General features: G+C 32.8%; 1 protein-coding gene across 2 annotated transcripts in view; it reads left to right on the top strand.

The window, feature by feature from the left end:
• LOC118189793 (claudin domain-containing protein 1-like) overlaps nt 1-23,619 on the top strand; it is a 101,714-nt gene that overhangs the window by 43,818 nt on the left and 34,277 nt on the right. Inside the window, exon 1 of one of the 2 annotated variants that reach the window (XM_085814504.1) lies at nt 10,457-11,273. The exons of the other annotated variant lie outside the window; for it this stretch is intronic. Coding sequence (XP_085670630.1) covers nt 11,153-11,273 — 121 coding nt within the window. The 5' untranslated portion in view covers nt 10,457-11,152. Of the gene's footprint in view, nt 1-10,456; nt 11,274-23,619 lie in introns of those variants that run through there. 2 annotated transcript variants of the gene reach the window in all.

Below are 23,619 nucleotides of genomic sequence, written 5' to 3' on the forward strand. Positions count from 1 at the left end.
TAAATAGTACTTTTGGAAAAAAAAAAAAATGCTCTTATTTCTAAAGCGTGAATTTTTTAAAGCGGTTAAAGGTTTCTAACTTTCCTTCTTTAAACCTCCTTTAAATTGAATAAATATTTTAATATTAAAGGATAAATAATTTATGCATTTAAAATAAGAGAATGAGATTTTGTTTATAAAAAGAAAAATCTCGCAAAATTTGATGTGCGGCTTCATTTGCTACAAAACTCTCTTGGCCATACTTTTCATATTCGTTACACAGTTTTCGTTTTCTATTTTTGCCGCTTTTTCTAAAGTAACGCAAAAGTATCTTTTCTAATTAGACCAATTTTTTTTTGTGTGTGTTTTTGAAATCCTGCTAGGTTGTTTAACCTGTGCTAATATACAAAATTTTTGCGAGTAGAGTATATATGCATGTAGGTACACTGCGAAAAAAAAAGGGGTGGGCAGCTTTATATATATATCCCGTTCTACTGGGCCGGTCCTTTATTTTTTAACACGATGTATTCGACGACGATGTTATTAAACTGCGAAGTTTTTGAATCGTTTTATTTTCGATGACGGTATTTTGTACCAGGGTGTTTTCTCTTTGTTTTCTTTTCTCCCACGATGTTTTGTACCACGACGTTTTCGCCTTACGTTGTTTTCTCCGCGACATGGGTTGGTTTTATACAAAAACTACTAGGCTTAACATATGGACAAGAACTGGATTGTCATATAAATGAACATAAGCTCCATAAATTTCGGTTATAATCCTAAAAATGTTCTCATATAAAATGTACATGGAATACTATCAGAAACGTCCTTGAACTAAAAAAAAAAAAAAAAAATAAGAGCAAACGCCGTACATGTTTCGTCATCTCCCTTATGACATCTGTTTATCATACGTCACCTCGAAGCTTTTGAGTAGCAGCATGGTAAAATCAGGTGATGCGATACTCCATGTAGATGTAAAAAGAGAATACCTAAACTGTTAAACCAGAATAAAACCAGAATTAAATATTAATAATAAGAAATTCTGAAAGGTTTCAGATTTTAAATTACGTCCAAAGGGGCGTTTTTTTAACATTTTCTTTGCGTTACCTTTATTTATTAAATATCATGTTTTTCGCACTGAAACCATAAAATTCAGTTCGACAGCAATATCGCAAACATTTTTTTAAATAAGCACCTCTTTAGAATTTCAGATACACAGTCTCGCGCGCTGCAGACAAAAAGGTTTTTTCTTTACAACGTTGCCATGGCTCGCTTTGAAATCATTGAGTTTGTTAATTAAAATTTCGTTAAAGTTTTACAAACTATGAAATCGATAATAAAACAAATTCCAAATTTCAAATTTGGGCTTCCAGATGCTTATATTCGCAGTTGGATTACGTCATTCAAAATTGGATGGCTCTAGGTACCGTTTTTTTTTTTTTAAATACAATGCGAGAAACGTACATATATTTATGCAGATTCTTCATTATTTAATTTCTTCAAATATAATACAGAGCGATAATATTGGGTGGCAACAGTTTGAAAAGTGAAACGGACATTCGGAGTGATTCGACACAAAATCGCAAAACGAAAACAATAGTCCCTCAGGGACAAAGACCCTTTGGAATAATTATCTATGATAACGATTGCAAGATATTCTGAACACAATTTTCTTTTGTTTATAGCTATCTTAATTATAAATATGTGTGACTTCATCAGGTTTTAGCGGGCTTGAGAAAGTTATTACTGTTATTGTTACGACCAACGAAGAAAAGTTATAACATGTTCAACATCGAGCTTTCAGTTGTAGAGACATTAGGTATGTTTTTGGAATGAAAAATTAGCAACTCCTTCGACCGGCAATCGTGGACCTATAAATTACGCGCTGAGCGTGCAGACCACTACACCGCGAAGGCTCGCTAAGAAGGTGGGAGAAATACCTTATATACTCCCCCTTTTAAAGGACGACTGGGGTTCTTTGGGACCCAATCGCCAAATCCTGGGTGAGGAAAATCATCATCGAACATCCTTTTAGTTTGGGCGCCACTGCAGAGACATTAGGATTATTTGAAAGCCGGAGAGATGAAAAATTAGCAACGCCTTCTCCGGGATTCGAACCGCGGACCTCTCAATTACACGCCGAGCGTGCAGACCACTGCACCACGAAGGCTCGCTAAGAAGGCGGGAGAAATACCTTATGTTTTTTTGAGGAAAAATAAGAATATGCACGATTTAATAGTTAAACTACTGCAGATAAGTAAGCAAAGTATGTAAAATGCAGCGGCAGTTTCTATTCAATTCTAATTTTTTAATTTTCCAAACTTTCAAAAATTGCTTTTTTTTTTTTCCGAATTCTCACCTAATAAACCGTCGGAACGAGAATCTAGCATTACGAGCATGTAGAGCATCTTAATTTGCACGAATTTATTTTCTTTAATACATTTTAATCGTTAGATAAAGTTAGTGACATATTTGTTTCCAGTCAGTGTTTTTTCATACCTCACTGTAAAAAAAAAGTTCGCTCTTTACAGGCAAAAGTTTTGTAAAGTTACAGAAATCAAAAAGTTACACAAGAATTTCCTGTAATGGTAACAGGTTGAAAGCAAACTGTGGCTGGTACAGCTAATTTGTCTGTAACATTACAGATAATGTTTCAGTAGCCGCGCGGAAGAATCACGTGACTGACTGGAAATCAGCCAATCAGAAGAAAAGTTTGAAAGTTAGTTGCAGAAAAAAACATGGCTGAATGCATGTTGGTTGTATAGCGCAGGTAAGTAAGAAAATGTTTATAATTACGTTTGAAATATTTTTTGTTCATTTTATGCAGATTATTCTCATGCACTTTGCACTGTTATATGTAGTGAGTAAGTATTTAAACGTTTAAGCTTTGCGATTAATTAATATCAGTGTTCGTAATGTCTAATGAGTTGAAAGAGTGCAGAATATTTATTCCAAATGCAGATCTAGTAGTAGTATTTTGTCATTGTGCATCCGATAAATTACGCCTTAAATTGTCCGTATTATTTATAACGAATTATTCCAAAATTTAATCACTGTTGTGGTATTTAATTGAAACGGTAATGTGGTTGTTGAAAACAAAATTAATCATGTTAGCGTTCGTTTGCAATTGTCTGACCAAAGAACGTTTGACATCTTTTTCCCGGCAGGCCTTGCGAGAAAAGTTTATGTAAACATTTAGAATTCTGAATGTAATGTATATATTTTTTGCTTACTAGGTTTAGTTTATTCTTTTTCTAGGATTACCTAATTAATTATACTTGGTTTATAATTCAGTCTAATATGTTTATATACGAGTGTGTTATGAAGTAAAATTACAAAAACTTGAACAATGCGGTCGAGAATCTCGTTTATTCTTTAGTGTAATAATATTATTTTTTCAATGGTATTGATTTCTTACGAATATGTTATAATTCCAAAATGAAATAATTATATTGATTAAAAATATGTCGCATCATACTTTTCGTAATGTTTTGGTTTACTAACTAGATGCAACTTAATTATTCCATATATTTTAATATACCAATATCAACAGGGAAAAGATGGAAATGACCTAAAATATTTTTCTAAAAATTCGTTAAACTAGTTCTAAAAGAAAACTAAAATTTTGTACATTATTTCCAAAAATATTCCATTACTATTTTATAAATTACAAAATTTATTATATTGTATATATAACTACCATTTCATACTTATAAGTTTTTAAACATTTAATGTAGAATTTATGTTGATTTTGTTTTGCCCAATTTTAATACAGTTTTGAAGTATGATAGTCTTGTTACTAGGATAGCATGAATCTGCTAATACAAGTTTAATATATTTCTTGACAAATGTTTCTCTTATTCATGTAATATAATATATAAATTATAAAATAAGTTTTCTTAAAAATAAATTATGATTGTTTATTGGAATTTAAAACAATTCTGTATCTGTATGTTAGTATTAAAAATAAAATAATAATAAATTTTTAATAAAGCATTGATTTTAGCATTAACAATTGTAAATATATATATATACTCACACATGAATAAATGGAAATGCAAGTTACTTTTCCTTACAAAGCCGTTCATGAATATATACTTCCCTTTAGACTGATAGCCTTTGCATGCTTTGCCATATTCTATCAATCCAAATGATGCAAATATGCAGAAAATTTTACTTTCTTTGAAATTTAATGCAGGAAATAAAATTCAGTGCATTTGTATACTACATTAGTTCTCTTATAGCTTGGTATTTAATTGTCCAATGATTTACTAGTCCAAACTAATGCAGAATTCAGATATTGTTCAAATAAAAGAAAATTAATAAGGTCTGATTGTTAGACGTATATATGAAGATTTATTTTTTTAAATATTATTTTAAGTCAACTAAATTAATTTCAAATTTAAGTAAGTATTCATGCCTTTCAGTAGCATTATTTTTGGAAATCTTAAATTAAATAACTGAATGCAATATTTCTTGTTAATAAAAGAAAAGCAATGTTATGAAAGACTAGCGAAGTGGATTTGCAAGTTCTAATTACGAAAGGTCCCATGCTCTAAGGGGTCATTTTTAAAAATACTTAATTAAAAAAAAAAAAAGTATTTAACGTAAAACTTCCAGCTTCACACATGTGGAATATTAATTCTATATATTTTATCTCATTTTATTGATTAATTTCATAGCATTTCGTGTGACACTAGTAGAAATTATTTATTAAATTTTATGCAGTTTCTGATCTACGTTTTGATTTTGTTATTAATTACGTTAGGTTACATAAGATTTAAAATTATGTAAGGTACAAAAACATTCTGCATCTATTAATATATGCTGAAGTGAATGAAGTTGTGTCAGTGAAATTTTTTAAAATCAAAAACAAATTTCTGTGGAAAATTAAAGATATAAATTCTAATTGCAAACAAAGGAGTGAATTTGAAAGTTATCAAATAAGCCAAAGTGTTGGTAATTTTTGCAGTTTTGCAGAAGAATTTTTATACTGTGCAGAATGGGAATATGATGTTTGGTTTTCTTAGTACAGTCAAAAGTCGTTAATCCGGACTCGTCGGGACATCGGCGATTCCGGATTATCGATTTTTCCGGATTACAGATCATCAGTTTAAATCTGGTAAGATGACATGCAGAAATTATAAAATTAAAAATATGAAACCGTAATTTATGAAATAAAGAACAATTATGATCTAAAGGGTATCAAAAAAAAAGCTTAATATTTATTTCTTTACTTTATTAAACATTTCTTTCAATGTAAGTTGTTTAAGTTGCTTCGTTTTATGCTTCGTTTACAAAGTTACGCTGTTGAAGTCCTATAATTGCTGTGTCGAGAATGCCGACTAATTTGTCAATCGAAATGTTTTCGTTTTCAATAACCTCTGTATCACTTTCTTCACTATCGGAAGCGAATTATATTGACGAGGAATTTGATTTAAATCATAAACAAGACGGAGTACATCGAGATGAAATACTACATTTAGTAAGGAATTATAAGCCAAATAAAATAAAAACATCTGCCCTGAAGATAAAGGATTGCTGACAGATGAACATCCAATACATTGCGCGCCGCGGCGTTTTCCCTCCCCGCCGCAGAGTAGCGTGAAATTGATAAACAGCAGATTTCTAAATGGTTAGATAAACAAAGGATTATGCCTTTATCCATTTTTTTGCAGCAATTCCACTTTTTGTTTAATGGACTTCGAAACGTACTTTCGCTTTATAGATCCTTTACATATTAGTAAATATATATCGGAAATTCTATTTGACATAATTGAAAGTTCAAGCTTACTTTTATAAAATTGCTCTAACAGTCTTCAAAAAATAATAAGCCGGATCCAGTTCGAAGATTAAGGAACAACGCAATCTGTAACATTAACTGAATTAGATAATTTTAGCTTAGCTTATACCATCCGTTATACATTAAACGCACATGTGTAAACGTATTATGCGCATGCGCACAAGCATATTCGCAGCCGTAAAGGTCTTACGCGCATGCCTCAACGCGACGCATGCGCAGAAAGTTTGTAGCTTTGAGGTCCGGATTATAGATCAAACTGAAGTATTGCAACTTAAACAAGTAATTTAACTTAAAATTTATTTGAACTTAATTTTCTAATTTATTTTGATCATGTATATTTCATGTGTCATAAATCTTTAAAATGAACTTAATTCTCATACTATTTATTAACACAAATTTTTAAAGAAGAAAAAGTCACATTTGTTTTGCTTAGTTGCCCACGAAAATTAAAAAAAATAAAATATTTGCATAATTATCCCCCTTTTAATGCATTTAGGAAATGAATATCCCAAGATTTTAAAATGGATTTATTGACATAATGATATATAGAGAGGAGTTATGTTTACTTGCAGACTTTTTTCCTCCTTTTTACTAATATTATAGTATGAAAATCAAGGGGGAAATTAAGCAATAATTTAATTTTGAAGGATGTGATTACAGTAAGACCATAACCAATCAAAAATTCATGAATGAACTACTGGTAACTATCATAGTATTATTATATAAAAGAAACCTACATTCCAATAAGAATGTTTAGTAACATTAACATTTCAGTATCTGATAATAATAATCTTCATTCCTACTTCCCTATACCTTGAATTTCATTCTTATTATTGCCCAATGCTATTCCCTAGACCTCAAAGCATTTAATGCATCTGGAACTGCAATTTGTGCCGTCTTCTACAGCATGTAATCACCACTCAGTTTGTACTACCACGAGCAATGATCTTCAGAATTACCGTATTGCGTTGCATATTCCATCCCACCCAGCTTTAGAACCAGATTTTGAAAATTAAAAAAAATATTTGCATAATTTTCCCCCTTTTAATGCATTTAGAAAATGAATATCCCAAGATTTTAAAATGGATTTATCGACATACTGATTGTTTTCGTCATACTAACAAAGGCAAACTTTTGTACACTAAAGGCCCCGTTGAATCTTTCTCTTCTAACTGTTGAATATTATGTCAGCCTAATACAAAAAATGATCTATGATAGTGAAAGGAAATACCAACTGCCATTCACTGTGCAATTTTGCCATATCAGCTGCATATTCATCTTCTCTAATTATTTATGTATGATCTGAGGCTTAAGGAATTGCAAGAACAACAATGAGAATGAGAGAAATTCAAATTATAAAGAAATGAGATAACTTATTAGATGTTGCAATTATGTGTATTCTTATTGAAATAGAGGTTTCTTTTAAAGAAATAATATTGTGATAGTAGTAGTTTATACATGATTACTTTTCATTTGTTATATTCCTACTGTGACTGTGTCCTTTGGAAATTAAATTATTCGTTTAATTTTTCCCTCTCAATTTTCGGAAGATAAAATTAGTAAAAATAAGTGGGAATATAGCATCAAGAGCATTAGATATCCCCATTTTCTTGAAGCTGTTCACTATTATTGTTTCATAAATAATAGGCCATGCACCCAAAATCCACTAGCAAATCAGTTAGTAAGATGAAAACAACCACTATGCAGACGAAAAAATTTAGGGTAACTTGTTTTGTGAGCGCCTTAAGGAAGACAAACATTACGTAAATCATTAAAACAATTTCATAATCCTGTTGCTAAAAGAAAGCTTGGGGAAAATGTTGTCCGAGTCCCAGTGATTCATTTGGACCAATATGTAATATTGTTTTAGAAATTTAAAGTAATAAATATAATATTTTTCGAATGCTAAAACAGTTCGAGAAATTTATTCAAGTTCTGAATTCTGAATATAAGTATACTGTATATTATATTTAATAACTATGGTGGCTTCATTTATGAAAGATTTACATATTGGCTGTTTTTGTACAACAACCCTTCTCTAAGCTAGCTATGCGTGATTCCTGAAGATTTTGATCTTTAATGATATTGGGCATCTTATAGAAGTTATGTTTACTAATTAGTTATTTTACGAGGAATGCTGGTTAAATTTAAAAAGGGATTGACTGAGGTAGCTTGTAGTAATGAGACGGTTCACTGTAATGCAATTTTTTAAAGTATTTAAGCTATTCCTGATTACTTAAGTTATTATAAAGAAATATGATTAAAAGTGTTATATAAGCACATGTTTAAAACATCTATTAAAATAATTTTTATTAGCTTTTTAAGAGCATGATTATGATTTTAAAAGAAATGTTTTTTTCTTTATTTAGGAGACATGGTTTACAAAGAAGGGGAAAAACCATTCATTTTTTCCAAGCAGTCGAAACGAATTTTTATGAAATGTTATATTGTTATTTTTTAATTAATTCTTTTTTTAAGGTTTTATGTAAAGTTTATGAATTAAGTAATAAATTATTTTTACTTCTGTATTTTAATTAGCATATTATTTGCTTCATAATGTTTCACAATAAAATTATAAATTCAATACACTTCTTAATTAACATGCTGTAATATATATATATAGAGAGAGCATAAAGTTTGTTTTCTGTTGTCACATGTATATTTCACAATTTTGTATGCAAATCTCGAAATTTATAATAACTAAGAATACATTTTAGTATCATTTTCTAAATGGTAATTATTAAGCTTAGAGTTTTATTACATATCACGTTTGTAAAAAATTATAGGTAAAATTAAAATACATTAAATTTTAAGCTAAACTGAAGTATTAATTTTTGAAACAAATTTGTTAAAGGCATAATTGTATTAAGCATCAAGAATTTTAATGGAAGCAAGGCTTTAAAAATAAAGGTCAGTTGGTGAAGTTTTATGCTTATTCAAAAAGCATGATATTAGGTTTTTAATGAAAGACTTCTATCTGTTAATTCAAAGGAAATTATTTGAAGGTAGGGTAAAAACGTTATGCAGTTGCCATCTATTACTTCAAACAATAGCACACTGTTGTCAAACACTGAGTGCAGATAAGAATAAAAAGGTTAGTTGGACGTTGTAATTCAAGCTTATGAACAAAATTTTGAATTCCTTGTAGTAACAAAATAAAGTTCATTGCTATGTTGAATTCTTTAATTTACTGAAAATGTCATTTTTTAGAAGGAGAGAATATAATATTTTTGAAACATGAAGAACAGCTGTTCTGAGTTCTTCATAGAAATATTTCACAAAATGTCTTTTATTGTAATAATATGATCATATCAACATGCAACACGTTTACTCATATAAGTTAAATCTAAAGGAACATGTGTCTATTTTAGCTAAAATTACTAAAAAGAAAGTTCTAGAACATATCTTAATAATTGACACTAAAACATGCAAATAAAGCATACTGTTTTTTTTTTCAGCTATTTTACAGGCCAAATATAAATTCCAGATGACTTTCCATTATTTTATGTAAAGGATATACATGTAATTTAATGTAAGGAGTAGCATATCAATTTGAACTTAATTATCAAATTAAGCTCAAATCGATTATTAATCAAAATGATATATATACCTACAGATATCATTGCTTTATATGCATTTCAATGCATTTTATTATAATAAGCATTATTTTAGACCAAAAATCTATTACTTTTATAGACATATCCTTTAGTATTTCATCTATGAAAAATATATTCTACACACATATAATTACTTAATGAGATATTAGAAGGAAATAATCTGAAACCTTTACAGATACAACCATTGGAATTTTACGTAAGAAAAGTATCTTCTACTCACATAATAACGTGCTGTAATAATACAAGCAAATAACCTGTAACGGTTACAGATATATCTGTTGAGATCTTACATGAGAAAAACATGTTCTTTTTACATAATTATTTGATGTAGTATTACACGCAAATAATCTGCAAACATTACAGATATATCGTTTGGGATTTTACATGAGAAAAACATGTTCTTTTTACATAATTATTTGCTGTAATGTTACACCCAAATAATCTGTAACCATTACAGATATATCGTTTGGGATTTTACATGAGAAAAATATGTTCTACTTACATAACTATATGCTGTGATATTACAAGAAAAAGATCTGTAACCATTGCAGACAAAACTCTTGTAAAGTTACAAAGAAAACACCTGTTGCTGTTACTCAAGTAACCCATGGCATCCCAGTTTCCATGAGTTTTCTTAGTAACCTTACAGATTTTTTTTTACAGTGCTTTACAGCAGTTCCTTGTCGTCATGAACTAATTTAATAAGACAGAAAGAAGCAAGAATGAAATTCAGTACATAAAAATTGAGGCCAGAATTCGAAGAATTCTGAAAATCGTCTAATTTTAGAAAGATATTTTAGAAGGACGTTGCTGTGAATAAATATTACGCATTTACGTGGTAATTAATACACTGGTCACGGATTATTTGGCAAGCCTTTAGCAAACGTCGTATTGAGGTCTTGCTCGCAAACTGATAAACGTCTTTTAAATCTACATTTAAAAGGTGAGACAGCGATTGTGAAGTTCCTTCCCCTGATGAAAGACGAAGAACGGAAGTGACTTACCCCGGAAAAACCGGTCGAGGCAGGCTGGTGGGGGGAAGAAAGACTGGAAGGAGAGGGCACGGGGAGTTGGACCGGCGAGCATGCCGTGTGAGAACGTAGAGAAAAGAAATATGTTTTAATTTCTTTTGCGCGCCTTGTATATATATATATTGTATATAGTTTATGTTACAGTGTACTCGTTGTATGGTGTATCCATAGTGCAGTTTGTGTAATAAATTAGTGAAGAAAATGTCAAAGCGGACAACTGTTATTTTCCCACTATGGTAAGTTTACACAGAAAAACCCACCTCGTGTTTGAACGAGCGCGAGGCATGACAAATGTCGCAGTCGTACAGGATAGTGGGAAAAAAGAAATCACCAAAAATACGAAGGAAGTAAGATCGTAAAAAGTGATTTGAGTGAACGTGGTTTAAATGAAAGAAATAAGTCACGAAAGCAAGGAAGATGACAAAAGATGGTCATGAAAGACGGAAAGTGGCACGCGTAAGCCTACACGTGCAAATAAACGAAAGGGTGTATGAAACCTCGTCGTGTGAAAAGTGATCATCAGTATTACCGTGGTGATATTATTAATTGAAATGTTCGTGCAGTGTTGAAACAGTGGCTGGTAAAAGTGATCATCAGTATTACTGTGGTGATATTATTAATTGAAAAGTTCGTGCAGTGTTGAAACAGTGGCTGGTAAAAGTGATCATCCGTATTACCGTGGTGATATTATTAATTGAAATGTTCGTGCAGTGTTGAAACAGTGGATGGTAAAAGTGATCATCAGTATTACCGTGGTGATATTATTAAGTGAAGGGTTATGCAGCGCGATGAGGAAATTGTACAGAATTGAGCACAACTCGTCATTTTCTACTATCGGGATCAAAGGTAAGTCCCTCTTAATTTCTTGGGAAGCACAATATATAAATGAAGAGAGCTCCCTCCCTATAATTACTATAGTAACGGAGAAAATTCAAATTGTGTTAATGTCGGTTAATAACATGATGAGAATGCCAGGCGTTAAAGCCAGTAGACACTTAGAAAGTATATTTTATATGCAAATAAGGAATTATGATTAATTTTGTTATTAAGGAGATAATGTATGCTAAATGAATGTTAAAATAGTTCAAAAATATGTCAGCAGTAATTTCGAAACGTTTAATTGTGTGCTCATGTTACTAATTAAGGTAGAAATTATCTATTTTTGTTGTTGCCGTGTTTTGGCAAAATGTTTTAGTCATTAAAGTTAATAGGTTGATTAAAAATTAATTAGTTTAATGATTTGAGAACAATAAGTAAATGTTTGTTTCATTTCCAGAATATTACGGTTTCCAGAATATTTCCAGGTATTACGGCGTAAGGCCAAAGTATTCAAAACTATTTTTTTGTACTAATTCAAAAGCTAATATAATTTTTGGTATCTATGTGTTAACAATATATGGTGAAATATATGTTAATAGTAATATGAGAAAGGTATTCATGATTGTGTTCACTAATGATAATGTTTGCTAAATGAATAATGGTAGTATTCAGTAGTAGTGAAATATGTATGTTTGCCTGTAAAATTAAGTGTTATTTATGTGTTGTATGGGTAAAGCTGTGAAAAGAAATACCAGAAGTTAATATGGGTCCTAAAAGGAGAAATAGGGTGTCAGAAGAATCTGATGAAATTATTAAGAACATGCAGGCTCAAATTAAGTTAAAGGAAATGGAGCTGCAGCTAGAAAGGTGTAAGTTAGAGGCAGATGCGGCTAAAAACCGATTAAAAGAGATGGAATTTCGGGAAAAACAATTAGAGAGAGAACACGAGATAAAAATTAAAGAATTAGAAATTCAGAGTAGGAAAATAGATAAAGGAGGAAATAAATCAGGCTCAGAGGATGAAGAGGTTTCAGATGCTGAGAGCAAGGGAAATGATTTCTTGAAACATTTAAAAATAATGAAAGGAGTTATGATTGACCCGCCATCTAAAGCTGAGGAATGGCCGTTCTTTTTCCATCATGCGGAAATGATGTTTAATCTCTATAAAATTCCTGAAGAACATAAGGGGAAAATTATTTTGCAGAGTTTAAAAACTAAAGTTAAAAGTTTGATTTCAACTCTGGGTGAAAGGGATTTGGATAGTTATATTAAGATTAAAGATACAGTATTAAAAGAATTCCAGATTACACCATTGCAACATAAAAAGAATTTAGAAAAATGTGTAAAAAGATATGAGGAAACGTATACTCAGCACATAGCGAGGGTTGAGGCAGCACTTGATTTCTACTTAGAATCCAGAAAAGTTAAGACTTTTGATAAATTAAGAGAACTATTGATTGTCGATCAAGTAAAAGATCAATTACCCGCTAATGTTAAGGCGCATATACTGTTAAAAGAGGTAGAAAACTGGTTATCTCCGTCAGAGCTTGCAAATGATTTGGATAATTACGTTGCAGCAATGCCTAGAAATTACAATACGAGTGCTCAGGAAGTAAATAAAGTGGGACCAAAACAGGAACCGATAAGACAAGGGGAAAAATTAGGACGACCAAATAAGAGTAAGGGGAATTTCAGTTCTGATTACAGGGTTGATAAGGAGAAGTACAAAGGGGTAAAAACTTTAGAACCTCAAGGAATGATGCAGGCAAATAAGAAAGTTCTAAAATGTTTTCAGTGTCAGGGTGAAGGACACATAAAGCGTTTTTGTCCAGCGATAAACCTGATAGCGAAACCCAAGAGAGGAAGCGAAAAAGAGGATACGGATGAGGTGGAAGCAAAGGGATTAAATAAAATATGCGTAGGGTTGAAGTTAGCTAACTATGCAGAAGAAATTCCATTAACTAGGGCAAGTGGGGAATTACTTAGGATAGAACTGCAGATAGGCAACGCTAGATTCAAAGGAGTGATTGATAGCGGAGCAGAAGTTACTGTAATCCGGAAATCGGTAGTTTCACAGAAATATTTGGAGTCTGGAGGGAAGATATGGTTACAACCCGCCGTGGGACCCCAGGTAAAAGCCCAATTAGTTACAGTACCTATCAGTATCTGGTCAGGAGAAGAGGAGGTACAGCCTTATGTAAACGTTCATGCAGCAGTAGTGCATAATTTGAACGAGGAGGCGCTGGTGACACCTCGAGATTTTAGACTTCTCAGGGAACAAGGAGATATTTATTGGGGAGAAAATAAGGAAGAAAAACTAGTATTGGGAGTTGGTCAGGTATCTAGTAACTTGGACGGAAAGGAATCGACAGAAAAAGCCAGTCACGAGGTCGAAGGTGAAACGGAAATAGCTCGTACTACACCGTTGGTAAGGAGTAAAGATGAGGGGGAAGTAGAAGTGGGAGGCAGTGAGCAAGTGTCAGCTGATAACCCACCCTTATCGCAAACTCAACGTTTTAGACAGGAGCAAGCGGAATGTATTTCGCTGAAAAGCGCGTTCATGGATGCACGTAATAACAAGAATGGGTATTGGCTGGAGTCAGGAATTTTGTACCATACGGGAAGTGTCAATGGGCAGCGATGTAGTCAGTTAGTTGTTCCTCAAAGCCGCAGGAAAGAAATTGTGAAGTTGGCTCACGAAAGCTTACAAGGGGGGCACTTCGCAGCAAAGAAGACGGCGAAAAGGATTAAAATGTCGTTTTGGTGGGAAGGATTGTCAAAGGAGGTGCGGAAGTGGTGCGAAGCTTGCAAGGAATGCCAGCTACGAAGGAAAGTTAAAGTGAAGGATAGGGCTCCAATTACAGCAGTAGGGAGGCCAGAACTTCCATTTCAAGTGGTTAATGCGGACGTTTTAGGGCCGATTGAGCCGAAATCTTCAAGAGGGCACCAGTATGTGTTATGTGTTGTTGATCAACATAGCAGATGGCCGGAGGCAATTCCACTAAAGGCGATAACAGCGAAAGCTACATGTGACGCTTTCATTGATATTTTCATGCGAACAGGAGTTCCGAGAATGATAGCCATGGATAACGGAACGAACTTTAAGGCTAGGCTAACACAAGAATTTTTAACTAGGTTAGGGGCCTCGCCAAAATTTTCTACGCCAGGGTATCCGCAGTCAAACGGGCTAGTGGAAAGGTGGATAGGAACAATGAAGTCAATGTTGCATCACGCGATAAATACTCAAGGAAGAAACTGGGATAAGCAGTTACCATATTTGTTATGGGCTTATAGGGAGATACCGAATTCAACTACCGGAGTCTCACCATTTTTGCTGATGTATGGTCGGGTGCCAGTGGGGCCACTGGCGATACTTAAATCAAGTTGGGTAGATGAGACGGTATTACCACAAGGAGTTGGGGAATCAGTTACTGAATATTTAATTTCTCTTCGAAATAGGTTACAGGAGGCAGAGAAATTCGCTAAAGAAAATTCGGAAGCTAAACAGCAGAAATATGTTCATCATCATAATTTGAGGTCTAAGGAAAATGAATTCGAGATAGGAGATGAGGTAGTAGTACTGATACCAACGTCAACAAATAAACTTTGCTCGAAATGGACAGGACCTGGAGAAATAGTTGCGAAAAAGTCTCCACATTCATATTTGGTAAAATTGCATTGCCAGATGAATCTGTTAGACATTTGCATCAAAATAAGTTACGGAAATATATACAGCCTATAAATGCAGTAGGGATAATCTATGAGGCTGACACAGAATTTGGGGAGGTGCAGCACGCGCCTATTCAAAGAAACCCATTAAAGTACTTAACCGAAGGGATACCCCGGAATGCTAGATTACAGAGATGGGCATTAGCTCTATCCCGCTTCCAAGTCACTGTAATGCATAAACCAGGAGCTAAAAACTCCGATACAGACGCATTGTCGAGGATCCCTCACGAATGTTTAAGTGACCAATAATCTGAACTAAATTGGAAAAAAAAAAAAGAAACTTATGTTGGTATCATATATTTTTTTTTGTGTGTGTGTTTGTTTATTATTGTAACACTAGAAAGGATAATGTTCAATGCTAGTATGGCAAAAAGTATATAGATATTGTAATTTTCATTTATTATTTTTTTTGTATTATTGTGGTTACTCTAGAAAAGATTGTGTTATTAGGGTATATTAGTAAATGAATTATTCCTTAAAGAAGTGTCAGTGAGTTGATATTGCAATGTTTTGTTTGTATCGCTGTAGAAATTTGGACATGTGCAGTTTTTATGTTTATGTGTTTTAAGTGTTCTTTTTTGTGTTAGTGTTTATAACTGTAGCATGACCCTTTTTTTTTTGCTCTCTGATTTTACTGTGATTCCTTGTGCTGTGTCCCGGAAAAGAGGGATTACCTGGTAAGTGCCAAAATAATATGGGTTTCAAATTTTTCGACTCAGTCGTAAATATTTACAAACCAGAGGGAAGGTGTGAAGTTCCTTCCCCTGATGAAAGACGAAGAACGGAAGTGACTTACCCCGGAAAAACCGGTCGAGGCAGGCTGGTGGGGGGAAGAAAGACTGGAAGGAGAGGGCACGGGGAGTTGGACCGGCGAGCATGCCGTGTGAGAACGTAGAGAAAAGAAATATGTTTTAATTTCTTTTGCGCGCCTTGTATATATATATATATTGTATATAGTTTATGTTACAGTGTACTCGTTGTATGGTGTATCCATAGTGCAGTTTGTGTAATAAATTAGTGAAGAAAATGTCAAAGCGGACAACTGTTATTTTCCCACTATGGTAAGTTTACACAGAAGAACCCACCTCGTGTTTGAACGAGCGCGAGGCATGACAGCGATCCATTCCCAAATAATTTTTTCTGTTAATTATGATAACTTAAAAAACTGAATGTAACAGAATAATTTTTATATAATACCCTGATCTGACTTTCTTTACTATTAACAAGAAAAAAGTTATATGATAAATAAATAATGTGATAGAAAAGTTACTCAAAGTATTTAAAACTTCCTGATTTCTCCTTAATTAAATAGCCCACCAGCGGCTGAGCGGTAAAGTCCCTGAACACTGGTAGTTCAGTCTGAGGTTCGAATCCCGCAAACGGGCTGGCTGCATGGACGTTTTCGTGGTAACGTGTATACGAGCCAGTTTCCCTTAGAAAGTCCTCCACGAAGGCATTCCATTCCTCCCCTTAGGCAGATAGCAATCGAGGCTTTGCCGTAATTAAATAACCTAATTAAATACGACTATATTATTGATTTGAATAACATTGCAATGCTAAGATTTTTAAAAATTTGTAAATATCCCGAATTACATTGTATGAATACTTTCATCTAGCAAGTTTTTTCTTTGCTTGTTTTGTTTTATTCGTTATTAATAGTTTCATTGCGAAAGAATTATTCTTTCACTTGCATTTTGGAAAAACAATACTTGTCTCTACCTTTCGCAAAAAGTATGTCCGAGAAGTTTCCCTTCATAAAGTGAGTTAAAAAAAATAAAAATGAAAAAACACACACAAAATAAATAAAGATCTGAAAGGTTTCGGATTTTAAATTACATCCAAATTGACGTTTTTTAATATTTTGTCCGTTACCTTTATTTATTAAATATCATGCTCTTCGCACTTAAACCATAAAATTCAGTTCAAGAGCGATATCGCAAAATAATTTTAAATTGAGCCTATCTTTAGAGTTTCCGATACTTAGTCTCACGCTCTGGAGATAAAAATGTTTTTTCTGTACAGCGTTGCCATGGCTCCCTTTGAAATCCTTGAGCTTGTTCCTCAAAAATTCGTTAAATTTTTACAAAATATGAAATCGATCATAAAACAAATTCCAAATTTCAAATTTGGGCTTCGACATGCCCATATTCGCAGTAGGACTACGTCATTCAAAATTCGATGCCTCTCTGTTCCGTGTTGTTTTATCACAATACGAGAAATATACATACATTTGTACAAATTTTTCATTATTTAATTTCTTCAACATTTGGTGGCAACAGTTTGAAAAGCGAAACGGACATTTATAGTTAACCAACGTAAAATCGCAAAACAAAAACAATAGTCATTCAGGGACAAAGTCCCTTTGGACTAAAAAAATCTGAAAGCTTTCAGATTTTATATTGGGCCCAAAAAAAACTTTTTTTAAAGCGTTTTGTGTGTTACCTTTGTTTATTAAATATCATGTTCTTCGCACTTAAAGCATATAAAATTTAATTGAACAACAATATCAGAAAATAATAATAATAATTAAAAAAAAAAAACTTTCTTTAAAATTTCCGATACACAGTCTCGTGCGCTGGAGATAATCCCCCCCTACAGTGTTACAATTGCTCGCTTTGAAATCGTTGAGTTGGGAAATAAAAAAATTCGTTAAAGCTTTACAAAATATGAACTAGGTAATAAAACAAATTCCAAATGTCGTCTTCCAGATGCCCAGATTCGAGTGGAGGACTACGTTATTCAAAATTTGATGTCATTGTTTTAGCACAATGCGAGAAACATACATACATTCATGCGGATTCTTCATTATTTAATTTCTTTAAATATAATGCAGGGATCTAATATTTGCTGGCAACAATTCGAAACAATTCACTATAAAACGCCGTTTATAGTGAACCGACGCAAAATACCAAAACAAAATTAATAGCCCTTCTAGGTAAATTGCCCCTTTGGCCTAAAAAAATTAGCTATTTTTTCCTCAAGAAACAGCTGTCATCTTAGAGAAATATTGAAGAATATTTTTAATCAGTTATTTTAAATAATTTTGTTTCAAATAATAGCCCTTCTGGATTAACGCTCCTTTGGGCTAATAAATTTATAAAATAATAAACGGAAATAAGCAATTTTGAGCTTATAATTTTAGAGATAATGTGATCCGCTACTTTAAATTTTAATAAGATTACTAATACCATGAGATATCCTCTGCGTAAATGAAAAACATCAATCATGTTCAATGGGTCGGCCAGTGAAAAATCTAAATTACAGTATAGATAAGGTTGTTTTCAAATCGCAATTTTAGAATCAGTTGAGAAGAATTACCAAACAACTATCAGTTCGTTGGGTAAGCGTAGTTTAATAATTATTAAGCATACACGTGAGGAATTCAAAAAATCTTTTACAAATAAAATTCTTCTCAGTGCAAAATGGGAAATTACGACCACAAGAATGTTGTCACATGAAGTTATTTACTTTATTGTTATTTTGCGAAACGCTAAAATGCAAGAAAAGCTTTCGAAGGAAAGTTTCCGAGTTCCTTGTTTTTGAAGAAATGTAACCTCAATTAATTTGTCCATTTCTTCTTCCCTTCTTGTTTTCGCAAAGAAAGTTGCTTTTCAAGTATTCGAAAAGTATCTAGTTTTCCTCTTGGATGATCAGGTGCGCCAATTAATTTGATGTTACTCGCATTCATGCTGGTAAGTTTCTTAAATTCTGTCGGTGGAATACTCATTATAAGGAAAAAATTATTTTGAAAGCATCTTCAATCTATGTTGGAAATAAATCTGCATTTTTACACGTTTGCTTCCGACCCGCTTATATTCGAGCTACATGGCTTCCTCGACCAGACTAACGACTCATGTTGGACGCGGTGGACTAAGTAGCCCCTTTATAATTTCTCCGCAAAGATTTTAGCAATTGCACTCGTATTAAGCAGAGGCTTATAGGAAGCTATAACTCATATTAAGGACAATCAGTCTCAGGTTTTGAATTTTTTAAATAACATTAAAATTTATATAATATTATATAACATTAAAATAAAATTAAATATAATATTGTTAAATAATATTTAAGTCATATTTTTGACTAAAACTACCCTGATAACTTATACTGGTAAGAATTGTAAGAATTAGAGGCTTCCTTCAGCCCACTTGGACACAAAAGTGTCCCCATAGCTCAAAAGAAGGGGCCCCATATCTCCATAAACGAGAGCAGCCAGTAACCCAGCCACCTCCAAACAACAAACAAAAATACTAAATCAAAAATAAGTAAGCACATCTAACACAAAATTACAGACAAACAAACAAACAAAAAGAAATCCATAAACACAAATTCACAGCATAGAACACCACAGATATTCAAAACCCATATAAATACAAAATTCAATTTTAACAGAAGATTCCTACCAGCGCCCTATTTTCATTGATAAACTTCATTAGAGCAATAGAATAGGATTTAAAAACTTTAAAATTAATAACACTTACATTAAAATCGGTAATGTTAAAAATCTGTCTAATAGGGGCTGTTAAACTACCATCAACCACGAAATGCCTAGCATCACCCTCAACCTGACAACTATTACATAATTTATTTTCCTGCAGATTAAATCGGTTGAAATAGAACGGAAACCTACCATGTACAGTTAAAACCTGATTAACATCAATATTGTTCATACATTTCATTTTATTCGTGATTTTAATTAGTTCCATAAATCCTTTGTTTTTAGGTGAAGAGAACCACTGTATTTTCCATTTGTTAACGTAACATTTTTTCATTCTTCGAATAGCAATTCTCTTCGAATGTGTTACTTCAATATCCATTGCATTGACATTTGAGACCGCCTGCTTGGCCACGCTGTCGGCCCTCTCATTACCAATAAAACCTACCAATTATTACTTATTACCAATTAACCCAATGTAGCTAAATATTTAAATATGAACTCAAAGTTTCTAAATGACTCTTAATTTCGACAATTAATGGATTAAAATTGTCTGGCCGGGAGAGCTCATGGAGAAGTGACAGGCAGTCAGTGTAAATATTTACAGACGTGGGTATAAACAAGGTATTTTTGATTCATAATAAGGCTTGTTTGAACGCTTCACTTTCTGCCTGGAAAATTAAATTATATATGTTCAACTTAAACATTCTATAATCCACCTCAGTTCCACAGTAAAAAACAACAAAGGCAGCTCCTACGCTCCCTCCGACCCCAGAGCCATCTGTATAAATATCAAACACATCAACAGTTGGATTACTTTTATCAAAAACAAAACCAAATCTAATGGAAGGATGTATTAAATGAATATTAAATTTTTCAAAAGTTATATACTTTACTGGCATTAGTTTATACTGGAACTAGCGGAAGTCTCGAAGTTAGATTGTGGGTAATGCGTCTAACAACAGAGGGAACGATACCGTTGTAATTCTTCTGTAATAACGATGCAAAAAATACGATTCATCGTCATACATTTTTCAGTCTGATGCAATATGGAACCCACATAAAAAATTTCGATAGAAAAATAAGCTAATTCTCTCTCAATATATCAGCAACAATGGCACTCAGTTTTTAATGATTTTCGTGTTTCTAATCGAATGGTCGTAAAAGCTCAAATTCCATTTAATATTTCACCTAAATTCGATTTTAGTCGATTCAATGTGGCAAAAAATTTATCATAATTGATCAGATATCAACCCGAACAAACAAAATAAAACATTCTTCTGTATAATGTATAGATTTTGCAAAACTTACAAATTTTTGATTAACAAACTCTACGATTTGAAAGCGAGCAGTGGCAACATGTTTCGAAATAAAGCATTTTTTTTTATCTCCAACGCGCGAGACTGTTGCCACTCGGTAAAATGAGTGCGAAAATGAACGCTTTCAGAGTTTTTAATGAGTATTTCGGCTGATTAACCCTTTGCGGCACAGTGTGTCCGGCCTGGACACACTTAAAAATTTCCTTCTGTACGCACAGAAAAATTGAATAAAAAAGGATTTATAGGTTACTACAGGTTACTCTTAACCTTCTTTATTTATAGTAGATGGCAGCTCAACAAAACCAGTCCATATATTTTAGCCATGTTTAGTTTTTTAAGACTCTCATTTTTCAAAGAAGTCTTCCAGATTTTTTTAGGGTGTAAAAAGAATTGTTTGAAAAGAAATTTCTATGTTATGGTTTTGGCTGTATGCTAATCTCCTTATTCTGCATTAGTTTTAAAATTTTCACCTTGAAATCGTGCCTAAAATCAAACGGCGAACCCTAGGTGTGCCCAGACCGGGATCACCGATCATCTAGGACAACTGAGAGTCTGTATTCCTTGTTTCTCCGCATCTCATCGGTCAGTTCATTGACAACAATGCTCGTTTTAACACTCTTTTCGAAGCTCTATTCAATCAGTGTGCCACTTTGGGCACACCCACAGAAATAAAACGATAAGTGCTATCTTCATAAAATTTTATTTGTGTACTCCTCTAGGCCTAATTAGACTGCCTACTTTTTTTTTTTTTTAAATAAAAACTACGACTTTAAAAGGTAGCGTGCCGGAAAGGGTTAAAATCGTGCAAAAATGGAAGTAGTCGAAATGGCTTCCCAGGAATTTTTGGAATTGGGAACAATGTATTTAATTATTGGCAATGCTATTTTTATTTCAGCGAAAAAATTTTCAGTAGAATGCTGAACAGTTTAAAAATTTATTTGAATATTTTTGATTGAAATTTGAATTTTTGAATACTTCAAAAATTATTTGAATATTTTGAAAATGGCCGTATAAAAATTAAAATTTTGTTTGTTTATACTAAAAGATGTCACTTTACCAAAATCGTCGGAATCTGAAAACTTACTTTATATTATTAATTTTTAAACTAGAATTATGGATTGACCACAAACCGGTGAAGAGATACTTGACCTCTTTGAAAAAACTTTTTAAAATACCTACACAGTTTTACACTACGCACTTTTTAAATTTATTTAAATTAAAAGCAAATAAATTACTAATAAAACTAATTATTAATCACAGCTAATTAAAGTAACAGCGAACTAACAGGTATAACTGAACAAAAATTATCAGGAAATGGCTATAGATGTAGGTAGAACAATTTTGGTATCTGCAATAAACGTGAATGTCAAAAAGGAAAGAGTTTTGGAAGACCATCAAAGAGATTTTTTATAATAAAATTTATTTGTGTACTAAAAATCTTCGGTCACGCAATTTTATGAAATTGTGTAAAATTTCCATTAAATGCTCAAGGAATATCCTGTCACAAATCTTTCATAGGACCATGATTCCTTTCCAAAAAATGCAGCTTATCGCTTATGTACCCAACATTTGTCTGTCCACTGTGCGGGGGGGGGAGGGGAATAAAGTGTATGTTAGAGAGAAAAATGCGTTTGCAAGAAGGCGGACGCGTGCGCAACCAAGCGCGAGCTAAATTGTGACGGTGCCCTTGACCTTCTTGGAAGGTTCACAGCGCGCGTGCTTATCGCCACTAAATGGCCTTCGGAAGGATGCACAATATCCCCATCAAGGTAGTCGGCATGGAAGCATAACAGATATTTTGCTACGTTGAGAGGAAAGAATTTTGTTCACAGTTTTCTCATGTCGTGACATTCTTAAACAAATAAATAAAGATGAGGGGAAAAAATGCAGTGTGTCTGGAGCTAGTAATATTGAACTCTGTATACTTAGACACAATATCTTTTTTTTTTAGTCCAAAGAACGATTTTGCGTCGAATCGCTCTGAATGTCCGTTTCACTTTACAAACTGTTGCCACCCAATATTATCTCCCTGTTATATATTCGAAGAAATTAAATAATGAAGATTCTGCATAAATGTATGCATGTTTTTCGCATTGGGATAAAACAACGGTACCTAGGGCATCCTATTTTGAAGGACGTTATCTTACTGCCAATATGGGCATGTGGAAAGAACAAATTTGAAATTTAGAATTTGTTTTAGTATCGATTTCATATTTTGTAAAACTTTAACGAATTTTTGATTAAAAAACTCAAGGACTTCAATGCGAGGAATGGCAATTCTGTACAGAAAAAACATTTTTATCTCCAGCGCGCGAGACTGTGTATCGGAAATTCTAGAGATAGGCTTAATTTAAAATTATTTTGCGATATTGCTCTTGAATTGAATATCGTGGTTTAAGCGCGAAGAGCATGATATTTAATAAATAAAGCTAACACACAAAATGTAAAAAAAAAAAAAAAAAAAAACAGCATTTAACAATTAAAACGCAAAATGAGAATATTTTAAAACAGGGTCTATGTAAAATGCGTTAATACCAAGTCATGTACATTAGAAAGAAGAAATGTACATAAATTAACATGAATGGAAAATTGTAACTAAATAAAAATGCAACATTCGGCATGTCTCAAACATGAAGTCATGCACACGTAGGTATTAAGGTGAAACCGCGAATAGGAAATTCGATCAATTAATGACTCCATGAGTCATTCCTTTCTACTGTGATAACTACGGTTCTAAGGAATTTTCTCCGTGTTTAACATGGGCCTTCGTAGTGTTATTGGGAAGGAGGGTATGGTTAACAATCGGGAAATCCTGAGTTCGAATCTCGGCGAAGCTGCTCATTATTTTTTCTGTTCTCTGCTCCGGTAAAATCCTAATAACTCTGTTAGAGTC

This window comes from Stegodyphus dumicola, chromosome 4, assembly GCF_044657685.1.
Source record: "Stegodyphus dumicola isolate Sdum_Otavi_A_Nest chromosome 4, ASM4465768v1".
In the NCBI taxonomy this organism is placed as follows: domain Eukaryota; kingdom Metazoa; phylum Arthropoda; class Arachnida; order Araneae; family Eresidae; genus Stegodyphus; species Stegodyphus dumicola.